This window comes from Chanos chanos, chromosome 3 (genome assembly GCF_902362185.1).
Source record: "Chanos chanos chromosome 3, fChaCha1.1, whole genome shotgun sequence".
NCBI lineage: Eukaryota > Metazoa > Chordata > Actinopteri > Gonorynchiformes > Chanidae > Chanos > Chanos chanos.
In genome coordinates this window covers 8,991,996-9,007,100 of record NC_044497.1, presented here as the reverse complement: position 1 = coordinate 9,007,100, position 15,105 = coordinate 8,991,996, and the positions used below count along the sequence as shown (strand labels likewise).

Genomic DNA, 15,105 nt, shown 5'->3' with positions numbered 1-15,105 from the left:
ACCAGTATGAGGCCACAGACAGATACATAAACAGATGTTGACAATGTAATTAGCAGACACATCACCACTTAATCGATAAACCACATTCTTTAACTGACAGACTGTGGGTGGTGTGTGGCTGTTTGTGAGTGTGTGTGTGTGTGTGTGTGTGTGTGTATGAATTCCGTGTGAACAGCGGTTTCACCTCATTGTCAGAGAGCACGTGGATGAGGCGGATGGAGCTTTTAGGCACAGCGTTGTTCTTGTGGTTGAGTGCTGCTAGGATACGGGGTAGGTGACCTAGAGGAGGAACCTGGTCAGCCAACTGAGTCTGTGTGCTGAACAGACAGACTGCTGCCGTGGTAACCGTCTCCAAGGCTTCTCCCTAAGCAAGAAAATGAGAGGAAAGAGAGAGATAAAGGAAGAGAGAGAGAGAGAGAGAAGAAAAACAGGCTGTTTCAGAATTCTCGACTTGCCTGAATAATTTAATAATTTCTTGCTGTGAAAATTATTCGCATATGCACAAGTGCCAGTGGTTTCCTCTAGAGTAAAGTTCACAATATATGTTTTGTTTTGGTGCACATGAATGCGCACAGCTTATATAATATACAGATCGCATGTACCTATAATGTAAAAAATCCTGCAATGAAAAGAAAGAGAAAGTGAGAGAGCAAGTGTGTTTGTACTAGGGGTGTGTCTCTCCTTCTGAGACCGACATGATATGTAATCAACGATTCGATGCATGAGAGATACATTTTAAACAGCCAACGGTTCAATACGATATGATTTAGTCCTGTTTCCATGCGATACAATGCGGTGTCATACCACATGATGCAATGTAGTTCAACAGAGTGTAAACAGTTCAGTTTTCATTCTACTGTATTTCTGACACTGACTCCAAGAAAAAATCTAGAAGACATAAATCAACAGAACTCGGTTGTGGAGGAGAGAGAGAGAGAGAGAGAGAAAGAATGTAAGTTACATTATGATGGGCTCCTTTATATTTTGAGGACCATTGTATTTGTAATCTCATTTGTTATAATGCATGTTTCCTAACAGATTGTAAACATCCGTCAATTTCAAATAATATTTCAATCCTTCTTTTATCAGTGAGCAATGTTTGCGGACTTCAGCCGGTACATGGTAAAATTATTCTCCGTCCCTCAACATTTGACATGACTCTCTCCATTCGACAAGTTCAACAACGGGGAAAAGCAGTGTTTTCCTTTGAAAAGTGGGAGGACTCCAGTGACTGTCAGAGAGAGAGGAGCATAGACAGAGAGAGAGAAAGAGAGTGAGAGAGAGAGAGAGAGAGAGAAGTGCCTGGTGTGAAAGGAAATTTTAAATTTTAATAACCTGATAACATGAAAAGAAACACCTATGCTGCATTAGACTCCACTGATACAGAGACACCCGTAACCATTTCGCTGCCATTTTCTCCTAGCCGTTGCCTGATACGCGCTGCCTGAAACGGTGCTGAGGCACTGTAAACATTAAGCCTGACGCACTGATTTGATTGGCTGAATGCTTACAGCCCCGGTGTGCGCACTCACATTGGGGTTGTTCCTCTCCAGCAGCTCGGTGAGGGTCTCCAGGAGGGACACGAGGAACTCTCTGGGTTTACGCAGCACCCAGCCGGGCTGAGCGATGAAGATCCGGAGGAACACGCCGCCGACCTCCAACTCTCCCTGTCCTGCCCCGTACGCAACCTTAAAGTCCTCTGGTAGCTACACATCCAAAAAGATAAATACGTGGATAAAGTCACCTAACACATTACGACTGCATTAAGGTTCATATTGTAAATGAGCCGCTCTAAGCAGACTGGCCATTATGTCACAGCTGAAAAATAGAGTTGATTTCATGTCGTATGGAAACACTACAGAAAAAAGAATAATGTATTTAACCGTACGAGCGCATTATGTTAAATCACCGTCTTCAGAGAAACGTACCTTCCAGTTGACATCAGGATTATCCTTCTGTTGTTTGAAATGTCTGCAGAGACCAGAGACAAAGGTAAACCGAGAGCCTAAACTGATGAACAGACGAATGTCTCACGTGTGATTGTGAAGAGACTGAGTGAAAGGTGGAGTCAGATGGAGTCTTACTCGAGCATCATTTCTCTGACGGTGGTGGAGACAGTTTCTCGGGAGCTGTCGTTCCAGATGAGCTCCGGGTTCTCGTGCGTCCCCTCAAATATGTGGACGGCCGCCTCGGCGTTATCCCGCATGGCATCCATAAACACACCGGGCAGGAAACGCATCAGCGTCAGACGCACCTGACACAGGGAGAGAGAGAGAGAGAGAGGGAGAGGGAGAGAGAGCAAAAATGTCAGATTTACACACTGATATATATATATAATTCAGCATGCTTTAGCTGTAGCTGCTTCAGAAGACTTGGCAGACGACACATGAGAGACCCTGTGCATTTTCTCCTTTTCTGTGTGTGGTGCTTTACCTTTGGCCCCACGAGTTTGTCTGAAGTCATCTTGGAGAAGAGCTCAGCGGTCTGAGAGCGCACCTGAGGGTGGGTGGAGTTACAGAAAAGATCCAACAGGTAGATGAGAGCACCTGAGAGGGGGAGGGGGGGGGGGGGACATAGAGAAAGACAAAGCAGAGGAACAGAGGGATTATTCTAACTGAAAAACTCGAGGACGGCCATGTATACAGCTGTGTGTGTGTGTGTGAGAGAAAGTGAAAAAGCTATGCTATATCCACACAAGAGACAAACTCACCCTTGGCCATGGCTTCCTTAACAATCTTGGTGTTGGAAGTCAAAGCATACAGGGTCTCCAGAACCAGCTGTCGACCTGTAGAAAGCACACACACACACACACACACACACACACACACACAGATGGATGAATAAAACACAGTATTACCAGCTCCTCTGTGTGAGGAGAAAGAGCGGGTGGGAGCAGTGAGGGAGATATGAGAATGGATCTTACTGGAAGGTAAGGAGTGAAGCAGCACTAGCAGACTGGAGAGCACCAAAGACTCAGCAATGTTACTGACGCAGTCCTGATTGGACGTCACCGTGTTGATAACCTAAGAGTGAAAATGATCACCGTGAATGAAATCATCTTCAGAGAGGACATGCACACAGGAAATACATGTTTTCAAAGGCTGCATGTATATGCAATAGTACATGCAATGTGTAATGTGATGTAATGTAACCACATTTAGTGCAAACTATTTAATTATTTTTGCATTTTTTTTGCATTGTAAGAGACGGCCTCACAGAGCAACAGTATCACGGTCTGTTTTATTTGCATCTGTTTTTAATAATGAAAGCCTATCTAGGGATGAACTGTGCAAATGAGCATATGTTATAAATCAGCTAACACACGGCTTTTATTGATTTACAACTGTATGTATTTATATATCTGTTTCTATTAAACATACAGTGGAAAAAAATAACAGCAAACCACAACATTTCTATCTTGAAATTCACTATTAGGTTCATTTAATGGACTTGGCTAATGTGGAAATGGCAATCTCCGCTTAGTGTTATTCCTTTATCAGACACTGATATTCCACTAGTTGGTGTGGACTTGATGTTTGCGAGTGACTGAGTGGTTCAGTACCTCCAGAGCCAGCTGCTGGACCTTGCCCGCCCCGTGGACTCGGAGCAGGGAGAAGAGGAGCTTGAAGTGGCCGATGCACTCTGTCTCTGAACCTTCGGGACGCAGAGCTACGTGTAAGTACTCAACAGCGAGGGTAAAGTCATCCTTCTGTTCGAGGTAATGCTGTTGTGTGCCTTCATTTCACAGCTCTTTACCCATGAGTTATTAAATCAATTCAGATACTGTTCATCACTGTGATATCTGGAAACTACTGGAGCAGTGGTGTTAATGTATCATTCTCTGAGTGTGGTACCTGTGTTAATATCTTTCTCCCTGTCTATGGTGGTATTACTAGACTCTGCCCTGTGTGTGTGGTGAGAGTGTTGACAGACTCCTCCCTGTGTGTGTGGTAACAGTGTTGACACACTCCTCCCTGTGTGTGTGGTAACAGTGTTGACACACTCCTCCCTGTGTGCGTGTGGTAACAGTGTTGACGACTCGTCCCTGTGTGTGTGTGTGGTAACAGTGTTGACAGACCCCTCCCTGTGTGTACGTGATAACAGTGTTGACAGACTCGTCCTTGTGTGCGTGTAGTAACAGTGTTGACAGACTCCTCCCTGTGTGTGTGTGATAACAGTGTTGACAGACCCATCATTGTTTGTGTGTGTGCGCGTGTGTGTGTGCGTGTGTGTGTGTGGTAACAGTGTTGACAGACTCCTCCCTGCGTGTGTTACCTGGGTTGTTCTTGATGACATTGCGCGTGTGTGTGTGGTAACAGTGTTGACAGACTCCTCCCTGCATGTGTTACCTGGGTTGTTCTTGATGACATTGCGTGTGTGTGTGTGGTAACAGTGTTGACAGACTCCTCCCTGCGTGTGTTACCTGGGTTGTTCTTGATGACATTGCGCGTGTGTGTGTGGTAACAGTGTTGACAGACTCCTCCCTGCGTGTGTTACCTGGGTTGTTCTTGATGACATTGCGCGTGTGTGTGTGGTAACAGTGTTGACAGACTCCTCCCTGCGTGTGTTACCTGGGTTGTTCTTGATGACATTGCGTGTGTGTGTGTGGTAACAGTGTTGACAGACTCCTCCCTGCGTGTGTTACCTGGGTTGTTCTTGATGACATTGCGTAGCGCCTCCAGGGCCATCTCGGCCCAGCGCAGTCTCTGGGCATGCTGCTGTGACTCCACTTTGTTGGTCTGGGTCATGGCCAGCAGGGTGTACAGGTACTGGGCCTGGGAGCCCACGTAGTCCAGCAGACTGGCCGCAAAAGCTTTAGGGAACTGACACGAAAACACCACAGTCATCACATGTCCGACTGTTTCAAATGTCCCTTTCAAAACAGAACATGGTTTCTGCCCACAATGTTCGAGGGAAATATCACAAAACCCATAAGGACGAATTGCCGGCGTGTGTAGAATGGGCTTTGATCAGTATTTCTCACCTCCAGGGGAAACGCAGGTTGCTCGTTATAAACTCGGACGAAAATCTCTCCCACGATCAACTCCTTCCCGTGGTCGCTGAACACAAACTCAGCACCAAAACTTTTATCACACTCGCCCTACAGAGAGAGGGGGGGGGGAGAAAGGAGGGAGAAAATGAGAGAGAGAGAGAGAGAGAGAGAGAGACAGGGAGTTCAGTATAAACCAAATACAGGAAAGTCAGCGCTGTAAGACACAAAACAAAACAAAACAAAACAAAAAAAAACCACAGAGAAAAGTGTTGTGCATTGAAGGGATCGTGTGTTCAGATCTCTGGCAAAACCAAACTTGGCTCCAGCCTCTCGTTCTCACCCTCTTGATGTTGCTCTCCTGCTGAGCTTCCAGGAACTCCAGCAGCTCCGCTCGTGTCCCATTGTTCCAGATCAGATATGGGTTCTCAGAGTTACTGTTCAACAATTTCAACACCTGAAAGTAACAAAGGGAAGGGTACGGTTATGCCTGCTGTCTACAGAAACCACGGACCTGGAGTCTGGAGGCGACGAGTGTTTTATCAAAAAAAAAAAAACGTAGCAAAACGAAAATAAAATCATAGAAAAAATGTTCAGCATATTTGCACAAATGTGTACCGTCTGAGCGGGATTTGAAAACGATCCTTGTGGTTTAACGGATAATCATACGCTGATAACGTTACAGATAACTGAGCAGCTTTTCCATTTTTAATTCATTTTGATCAAACTGATTGGAACATATATCCTTGTTTCCTCCATTTCTTTCTCCCCCTCTCTCACCTCTGCTGGCGTACTGGTGCCCAGTTTACGAGCAATGTAGGGAGTCAGCATTGCGGCCAAGCTCTTCCTGATGTTAGGGTTTTCAGGAGGTGGGCCAGCTGTCTCTCCTCCGTTGGCCTCTCCTCCTGCACCCTCCTCTGGGTTGGCCATGGTCCCGTAGCCCCCGAGCCGGGCCAACGCTACCAGGCTGAGCTTGGCTAAGCTGTTGGACACCTCCTGTTGATTGGTCTCCTGGTTGGCCTGAACCCCACTCTCCTCCAAGGTGTAGTCATAGTTGAAGAGGTAAACCAGCAGGTGCCACAGCACCCCTGCGTGGTACAGATGAGTCTGCAGGAAAAAGTCGACGGCGAAGGAGCTCACACACTGCACCGCCAACGCAGCTGCCCGCGGAAGACCCTGACGCAAGAGGAAAAACATTTTTTTTTTTTTTAATCAAAACTTCACAAATCCTGCAAAGTACACATAAAAACACTGTTTATATTTACGAAGTATACTGTTTTAATATGCCTCTTATGGCTACCGGATTCATTCCTATAAGTTCTCCCTTGTGCGAGATTATTACTGAAAGTTCATCAGTGAAAGTTAAAGTTTGATACACATTGCTGTAGCGTATACTTGTATCAACAAACAAACAGCTAATACGTGCCCATCTGTAGGTGTCGGCCTCACGCTGGCTTGTCTTACCTTGCCATAGTAGAGTATATGACAGATGTCTCTGATGATGTTGGGAAGCTCAATGATTTTCTCTCTGCACTCCTCAAACTGAGCTGCCACACTGTAGCACTTGCAGATGTGCCCGCACACCTACAAAAGACAGGTGCGCACACACACACACACACACGCACACACATGCACGGTTACCGGCGTAGTTACCGTGGCAACATGCACAGCTCCAGCTTGGATTTCAGTCTGGCTCTGATCATGCTTTTCCTTTTACCACTGAGTCACCAGTCACTAGCTCTCTCTCTAATAATAGTAATGAGTGGAATACTAAGACCAGCCTGGTGTTCATGCCAAAGGTAAAAAGTACTGATACATTTAAGACCATCACAAAGATCTGATCTATTTTATCCAAAAATGTTCACTTTTTTCATAAATGCCACAAAACATTGACAAAAGCAATGTGGATCATAACAGAAAGGCTATAAATTAAAGACATATTTATAAAAAAGTTCACATCTTGTTCTGATTTCCTTAAGGATCACCCAGTAAAAAGGCTGCACCATTGGGCACACCGGGTTAACGTGACCTATGGCCCAGTGGTAACGGTACGAGCGTGGTCAGGTTAGCCTTACCTGTACAGCCATGTCATCAGGCTTACTGGAGGCGGTAAGTACAGCCACACAGCGAGACAAAGCCTCCAACAGCACCTGACAGGGGTGGGAGAACCAATTAGCCACGAGAACGAGATCACAGAAAATGCTAGACTCTTCAAGAATCAGATCATTTATATTTTAGCCATAAGGATTGACAGAAATTTTGGCATCAGCTCTGTCCATGCCTTCTGTCTAATTCGGTAGTTCCATATTAATCCTCCTCTTTGCTTCACTTAAGCAGTGTTAAACACAGATGAGTCAATGTGTCTTCGCTGACTCACTTCGATGCCGTTCTCTCTGCGTAGCTCCTCCGCATTGAGAGCGGAGCAGTTGACCGTGTGAAAGGCCAGCTCCGCCGCCGCCGGCAACAAGGGCGAGGTCTTGGAGAAGAGCTGTTCGTCGCCCGTCTCCATGGTGATCGTTTTGATGAGCATGGGGTAACCTGCGTACTTATACGGCTCCAGCTCTGTGAGGTGAGAGAAAGGGGAAACAGTTTGAAGGCATAAATTCGGAACAGAGGAGGGAGATCTAAGTTAAAGACAGTCTCTTAAGCGGCTGTGCCGATGCGGAGTGTGGAGAAACCTTGGCGGTGTCTGTTGAACAGGATGCTCTGGGCCTTCAGGATAAGGATGATGTTCTCCGGATCGGGGCCATCCACAATACGGGCTGACTTGGTGCACAGGAACTCGTAGGCCTTATTCACCTTCTCAAACATATCCTGAACACAAACGGGAGGCTCAGTCAGTTTGGTGTATTTTTTTTTTTTCTGTTTTTCACTCAGTTTAACCACACTGGAGTAAAACAACCACGATAGTAAAACAATAGCCATAGCCTTCAGTACACACACACACACACACACACAGAGAGAGAGACAACTTATAACATACCCTTCCCTCCGGGTTCTTATCTGGATGATATTTCTGAGCCAGTCGGAAGTAAGCTTTCCTTATTTTACTCTCCTCATGCCTGTCGAAACAGCACAGACAATTAGATGGCAGTAAACATTTATACAACAGTTACTGAACTTATTCATTACTATCAAAAACAGATTCTTACTCACACTATTAGGGTAGAACTCAGACCTGTTTTACAGTACATCACATTACCATATTCATTTTCCCCTACTCTGATCACAACTTCAAAATGTAAAGCCAACTTAAATTACAGGTCAAGCATCGCTGTAGTACTACCACAAAAAAAACCCTTTAAGGGACAGAGGTGATACACAGCAGTAAACAGACAGCAGAGAGGAAAGTGGAAAAACTTGAGAAGGAGAGCAGGCAGACTCACTGGCCCTGTCCTTTGGGGAGGTTGAGCACCTCGTAAGCATCGTCCACAGACATGGAGGGAGGTTTCTTTTCCACCTCTTTCTTCCATGCCTCCAGAGTGTCCTTCAGCAGCTTCACCTGCAGGGGGCAGCACACTCACAGTCATTACGGAGTACAAAGCACATACAGAGCCAATAAAACGCTCCCGGCCGTCGTGCGGGATACATACGGCATCTCGAATGGGCCAGTTGGGGAAACGGGTGGTGTCACACAGGTGTCTGAGGTAGTAGATGTTACAGAAGAGTTCGTTATCCAGCTGGGGGAAGCTGACAACGGGGATGGGACAGTACTGGTACAGAGCACGAGTGTTACTCTGCAGCCGTGGAGTGAAATCAGCGAGGTGCGCCGCTATCTTTTCTATCATCATACGCCTGGGAGAGGAAAAAACACACGCACACACGCACACACACGCACGCGTGCACACACACACAGAGACACAGAGACACAGAAAATAGCTTTTATTATTGGCCAAGAGCTCAGGATATGAAAAAATCTGATCAAAGTTAAGTCAGAGAACGGATCCAAAGCCTTGATGATGACAACTGATTTCAGCAGACAGAGAACGTCGATAAAATCAATGCACAGGTGCAAATAACGACTCAAGACAGACAGTCCAAGTAAACAAAGGAAGGTCCAGACAGTTTCTACAACATACCAGGAGACAGGAGAGAGAAAAACAAAAAATAAACAAACAAAAATAAGAGAAAAAAAAAAGCAAAAAAAAAAAACTAAAGCAGGAAAGTTGGAGGCAGTCAGCAGAAGAGGGCTGTTTACACCCACCTCATCTCACTGCTCCAGATGGCTTCAGGCGTGTCAAACTCTCCCAGGAAGATCTCAGAGAAACGCTCTGCTTCGTAGTTCTCCAGGTAACACACCATGGCCTCTGGCAGCACAGCCCCCAGCACACTGCGCTGGACTATATCCTGACCTTTGGCCTGGGGTGGAAGAAGGGCAAAAGTTTCACAGTGGGTAAGGTCAGTGATATTGAGGAGTCATTAGGACCAGTGGAGAAGGAGTAAAGATTTTTTTTTTTTTTACCTCCTCTGATCTGAAGGCCTGCTTCAGGTGAGTATATTTCAGGAACCTGGAGGGAAAATACAGAGATGGTTATAAATTAGTGAACATGTTTTTCTACCTTTGTAGGTTCTTTAGAGTCTTATGGGCATGAGTTTATGGTTGAGAGCAGGTTTATTCAATTACAAAACTAAACAGAACGAATCTGACAGCCCACTGACATTTAGGCCACATATTTAAATATATTTGATCGATTTTGTGCGGCTAGGAGGACATTTACAGCGCTGTAAGTCGGGGCGATATATATGGTAACATGTCTGAGTGCCTTTATACTGCACAACTCAACACTCATGGAACTCCTCTTATCCGGTCAAATTACTCAACTAGAACCGGTCGCACTGGTTTTCTAATCAACCTAAAGCTGTGTTCTGTGTGTGTGTTGTTGGTACCGGGCCACAGGCAGCACGTTGGAGCCGGTATACATCATGATAAAGAAGAAGACTCCGGTGAGGTAGAGTCGCTGCAGGTTAGGATTGTCCTGCATCACCAGGTAAAGCAAATTCGCCACCTTCTCCACCAAAATGGGGTCAAAGGTCAACAGGAGCTGAGGAGAGAGAGAGAGAGAGAGAGAGAGGCGGAATAATGGTGGGAAATTAACTTCACATCAAGATAGGTCACATACCATTAGGGCAAACTAGTCAACTACACTCCACTTAGTCTGTACAGAGTGCTTTTAAAAACTGTCGGCTCAAAGTGACTTTACAAACTCAGCGGTGCGTCTTTGTGTGTGGGTCTGATGTCGGTTTACCTGGACAATGTGAGGGAGACAGGTGTTGTCGCTGATCAGTCTCTTGACTCTGGGCAGTGGCCGGATAATGGCATTGTCCTGGTCCCTAAAACAAACCATGCACAGCTATGCCATCAAGAAAATAGCAATCACCAGAGAGCGAGTGCGAAAGACAGAGGTGAACAAGAGAAAGAAACAAGACAAGACATAAAAAAAAAAAAAGACAGAGAGAGAGAGAGAGAGAGAGAGAGAGAGGGTCAGAGACAGAAACAGGAGAGAGAGAGAGAGAGAAACTGCTTCCTGCAATGAGTTTAAGGGATAGAGGGGCAAATAATACACAGTAAGCGGAAACACAGAGGAAAAGAACCGAAAGAGAAAGGGAGAAAAAGAAAGAAAGAAAAAAAAAAAAAGACAGAGCAGCAGTGAAGTGGTGTGTACCTGCTTGGGAAGTAGGAACACATGGTTATGAGCATGTTCAGGATGAGGGTGGCCAGGTCGGTCTCGTTCATCACTGCCTGTCCACTGGCCAGGAGACACCACTTCAGCTGCGGTATGGCCTGCAGGGGGCGCCACCCGTCCATGCCCTGCGCCCAGCATCGCGTCTTGGCCGTCAGCGTGCCCGCGTTCCAGAACTCCTGCATCTGAGGGACGAGAGAGATGTGTGGTGAGGTTTCGGTTACATAACGTTAACGTGTGCACCTCAAGAACAGGTTCACACAGGGAAGGAAAGACTTCTAAAACACGGCATCTCTGAGCTCATGATTACGTGTGAGCCAAATATGACGGCCTTTTGAACTGCTACAAATAGCATACTAGAGCATGAAAATAAATAAAATCCTGTAAATGTTATCTCGACTAGACGTTGGCGATTTCTGTGTGACTGATCAAACACTGTAGTTTGATAAAAAAAACAAAAAAAAAAACATGTTGAGCTGGAATTTCCTTTATTCTTTAGAAGACGAAAGCAACAGATCTATGATAAAGATCATGCGTTGACGATGTACCAAATGTCAACATGATAAGTGACTGGGAGAAATTGCTTTCTGTGTATTCAAATGACGGAAGCATTACCTTGGCATTGACTTTTTTTTTTTAGAAATCTTGGGTCAAGGGAAACTCACTTCCTCATGTCAACACGATAACTGACCACCAGAAATCGTTTCCCTCGTATTCAAATGACGAAAGTGTTACCTTGGCATTGACTTTTTTTTTTTTTTAGAAATCCTGGTTTAATGGAAACTCACCTCCTCAAAGCTGAACGGGCCTCTTCTCTCTTTATCAGCGTTGCCAAAATACCACTCTTTCTCACTTTCTCGTTTCATATCTGGGGCAGCCTCTAACACGTTACTCTGACAAAAACAAAATCAAGCAGAAATACCACTCTTTCTCACTTTCTCGTTTCATATGTAGGGCAGCCTCTAACATGTTACTCTGACAAAAACAAAATTAAGCAGAAATACCACTCTTTCTCACTTTCTCATTTCATATGTGGGGCAGCCTCTAACATGTTACTCTGACAAAAACAAAATCAAGCAGAAATACCACTCTTTCTCACTTTCTCGTTTCATATCCGGAGCAGCCTCTAACACCTTACTCTGACAAAACCAAAATCAAGCAGAAATACATGAAAACTGGGTTTGGTTCCATTAAGGATTCCACGTCTAAATGAACCTGGTTCTGCACTAAGTAATCAGACGGATGATACACATATCCACAAGCACACACCTGTAAGGGCACAGTGGCTCGGCTGGTGTGCAGGTGTGCAAGCGTGAGTAGGTCCACGAGGATACGAACTCCGTTGGAGTCCATCACTTCCTTCACGTTTTTCTATCGGTGGAGAAAGGAAGAGACTTGAGCGGAGTGAGGGAGGTTTAAAATGCTACATGTTATAAAACTGGTTAGAGAGCAGTCAGATAAGAGTGAGAGAGTGGGCGAACTCACCTTATTTAAAATGAGTTTGTTGAGGAAAAGGATAAGTCTGTCTCTTTCCAGTCGGTCCGTGCACTGCGGATACAACGTGAGACAGAATACGAGTGTGAGAAGGAGAGGAAACATGTCGTCTTTATTCTCATTTAAAAGCCTACTGATATTCGCTATCTATCCATGTTTAGTTAATGTAAAGAAAGATGCCACTTTGTACCACAGATTCCTGATACTGATTCCATAAAAATCAGGAATAACAAATCCAGAAATCCATAGCATGAGAAAGACAAACCAGGTTCTGTCCTAATAAGCCTGCTGAGCAGTGCGAACACGGAACTGCGAGTGTACTGACCCGGTCCAGCATGCCAACTATGTACTTGGTGTCTGTGAACGGACCGATCTCCTCAAAGCATTTGCCATAGACTATAGTGAGTGCCTGCAGACACAGGCACTTCATGGGGACTTTGGGTGTGAGCAGGAAGCGATGATAGAGCTCATTAAAAAACTCATATCTGAGAACGAGAGAGAGAAAAGACAAAGAGAGGAGAGAGAGAGAGAGAGACGGGTGAGAGAGACAGGTGAGAGACATGTCAAGCACTGTCGTTTTCACCGACTTGTGAAATATACATGTTCATCTAAGGCAGGTGGCTTAATGAAAACGTACGATCGCTTAATGGCTCCAGACTCCTCGTTCTCATCCTCTTCCAGCAGCAGACGCAGGTAATAATCGCCGATTTTGATCTCATCTGAAAGGCACTCGTACTTCACCTGTGCACGTGCGCATAAATAAATGCATTCAACGAACACTCCTGAACCTTTTTCTCTCACGTCACGTATTTGCCTTATCGATTCACTTTTCAAACGCGGGTACACGTGTTTCACGCTTTTTTCAGAACGGCAGTTGAGCCCTGACCTCAAACTCCTGATGGTTCCAGGAGATCACGCTGGCGCTGCCGAGCTCCCGGTCCACGTTGAAGGAGCGCATCTCTCCCTCCAGGGCATCTCTCAGCTCCTCACGCGTCTTTAAGTTCCAAATGAGGTTAGAACGCGCGTGGTCTATCTGAAACCTGTGCCCAGGACCAGACAGACAGAGTTTGATAACAGAGAACAATAAAGGAGATGGAGATCAAGAAAAAGAATCTTTGGAGTTGATCAACAACATCAACAACAAAAAAAATATTGCATGAATACATCCTTAAGTAAAAGGGTGAATGTTAGATATGGCTGCTAAAAAACAACCAACAAACACGTACTTGTAGTAGAAAAGCTCCCAGTTCGCCTCAATCTTGATTCTCTGCCTTCTCTTCCTCAGGACCACTGGTTTTTGATTGGGGTTCTGAAATAAGCCAGTCACTGAATGACTAAAAAAAGCATGTCGCGAATTTGAATTCAATAGGAAAATGTACTGACAGTGTTGAATGAGAGCGGAGGAATGAGTGACATTGATATCTACGGCTACAATGAAAATGACAAAGCCAACACTGGCAAACGCCATCAAACTCAGACACAGGTAACACAGCTGACTGTGAGTGTATGCTTTACTGATCACCAGTGTATGAGGAGCATCTAAAGAGATTGGGAATGGTACCATTTTCCCACAACATGAATCAACAGAAACATAAGTATAAGCACATTCATCAAAAAAACAGTTTATACAGGAAAGCAATAGCTGACACTGACACAAAACTCTCATAAAGAGCTTCTTTAAAGAGGAGGATACTGAAAGTGATGATGTAATGAAAAACCAACAAAGTTATGTTAGAGAAACTCAGCTGGCTGTGAGAGATGGGAGGGTCACAAAGAAGGGGAGGGCTCTGATTGGTCAGTTCTACTCACCAGGTTATTCCTGTCCTGCTGCATTGATTGACAGCAGAAAACCCAAATACAGAAGGGGAGAGGGGGGCATGGACAGACACAACAGAGAGATTATTGTTCCTGAGATCAGACAACCAATTTCCTCATTGTCAAGATGACTGTAGACGAATCAATCATAAAGTGGGGGCACTTGTGCATCAAATGTCATGTTATGAAAATAAATTTTAACAGTATGTTTAAACGGTTTCTCAAATGTGCGATTCTTTGAAGTTTTTACTTTGGTGACTTTTGGACAGCAATTACATGAATCTGCAATGTGACCGGCAGCCCGAGGGACAGGGAATTAATCATGATAATCATATTTGTGATTCATGTTCACATATACAGACAGTGCACCCCAGTTGTTAGAGATCAGTTCCTCTAAAATCTTCCTAAGGTTACAAAAGTACATTTAGTGGAATTTTCTAGAGACCTGCATTGAAGTACAGTTTACATCAGAGCGTGTATGGAATAAACTGCTTAACACAAACGCAGGCACACTGTGGGGGTATACGTGAACTTGGGTGTGTGGAAATAAACTGATTTGTTGGAGAGGAGATAGGATTAGGACTTGAAGCTGTGCCAAAGGAAGTCAATGAGTGAAGAGAGAAGAGAGCATGCATTCACTGTTTATTAGTGACCCGTTCGAAACAAGTGGAAGCGAAGACAGACACACTGACTCCTATTCTAAAGAGAGAGGGTTTCGATGGCTTTCATTATTTATCATTTCCTAAAAGAACTTAACAGCAAAAAAGTGTTTCGGCTTCTCTGTTGGCGTGACATCCGAAGAAACAGGGAGAGTGGGCGACTGTCTTACTCATATTCAGACAGCTCTTACGCAGCACTTATTCTTCAATCTGCTCAAAATTCTTCCCCACGTATGTGATTAAATCAAACAAACTGCAGCACAGCACAGCACAATGTAACGGGCAGCACATGGCAATAAAGAGAGACCAGAATCAACACTAGTCTCCAAGAACAAAAGAGATGAAGCGTAACGTTAAAAAAAAAAAATTAATGGTCTGAAAAACGTTCAGCAACTTACCACAAAGCCTAAATTCAGAGGCGCGAAAGCGTCACACAGAAAGCTTACCAAAATTAAAGAGAAACCAG

At 44.9% G+C, this 15,105-nt stretch overlaps 1 protein-coding gene across 1 annotated transcript in view; it reads right to left on the bottom strand.

The window, feature by feature from the left end:
* dnajc13 (DnaJ heat shock protein family (Hsp40) member C13) overlaps nucleotides 1-15,105 on the bottom strand; it is a 38,623-nt gene that overhangs the window by 2,734 nt on the left and 20,784 nt on the right. Inside the window, exons 20-51 of the mRNA XM_030768461.1 lie at nucleotides 13,975-13,992; nucleotides 13,392-13,474; nucleotides 13,052-13,205; nucleotides 12,803-12,906; nucleotides 12,491-12,650; nucleotides 12,157-12,219; nucleotides 11,941-12,042; nucleotides 11,460-11,564; nucleotides 10,654-10,856; nucleotides 10,237-10,321; nucleotides 9,878-10,032; nucleotides 9,453-9,498; nucleotides 9,195-9,349; nucleotides 8,584-8,785; nucleotides 8,377-8,492; nucleotides 7,974-8,052; nucleotides 7,669-7,804; nucleotides 7,368-7,552; nucleotides 7,066-7,140; nucleotides 6,455-6,574; nucleotides 5,771-6,166; nucleotides 5,334-5,447; nucleotides 4,985-5,101; nucleotides 4,646-4,823; nucleotides 3,563-3,654; nucleotides 2,924-3,023; nucleotides 2,711-2,785; nucleotides 2,434-2,546; nucleotides 2,085-2,254; nucleotides 1,929-1,971; nucleotides 1,533-1,706; nucleotides 185-364 (exon numbers count right to left, since the gene is read on the bottom strand). Coding sequence (XP_030624321.1) covers nucleotides 185-364; nucleotides 1,533-1,706; nucleotides 1,929-1,971; nucleotides 2,085-2,254; nucleotides 2,434-2,546; nucleotides 2,711-2,785; nucleotides 2,924-3,023; nucleotides 3,563-3,654; nucleotides 4,646-4,823; nucleotides 4,985-5,101; nucleotides 5,334-5,447; nucleotides 5,771-6,166; nucleotides 6,455-6,574; nucleotides 7,066-7,140; nucleotides 7,368-7,552; nucleotides 7,669-7,804; nucleotides 7,974-8,052; nucleotides 8,377-8,492; nucleotides 8,584-8,785; nucleotides 9,195-9,349; nucleotides 9,453-9,498; nucleotides 9,878-10,032; nucleotides 10,237-10,321; nucleotides 10,654-10,856; nucleotides 11,460-11,564; nucleotides 11,941-12,042; nucleotides 12,157-12,219; nucleotides 12,491-12,650; nucleotides 12,803-12,906; nucleotides 13,052-13,205; nucleotides 13,392-13,474; nucleotides 13,975-13,992 — 4,098 coding nt within the window. The remainder of the gene's footprint in view (nucleotides 1-184; nucleotides 365-1,532; nucleotides 1,707-1,928; nucleotides 1,972-2,084; nucleotides 2,255-2,433; nucleotides 2,547-2,710; nucleotides 2,786-2,923; nucleotides 3,024-3,562; nucleotides 3,655-4,645; nucleotides 4,824-4,984; nucleotides 5,102-5,333; nucleotides 5,448-5,770; nucleotides 6,167-6,454; nucleotides 6,575-7,065; nucleotides 7,141-7,367; nucleotides 7,553-7,668; nucleotides 7,805-7,973; nucleotides 8,053-8,376; nucleotides 8,493-8,583; nucleotides 8,786-9,194; nucleotides 9,350-9,452; nucleotides 9,499-9,877; nucleotides 10,033-10,236; nucleotides 10,322-10,653; nucleotides 10,857-11,459; nucleotides 11,565-11,940; nucleotides 12,043-12,156; nucleotides 12,220-12,490; nucleotides 12,651-12,802; nucleotides 12,907-13,051; nucleotides 13,206-13,391; nucleotides 13,475-13,974; nucleotides 13,993-15,105) is intronic.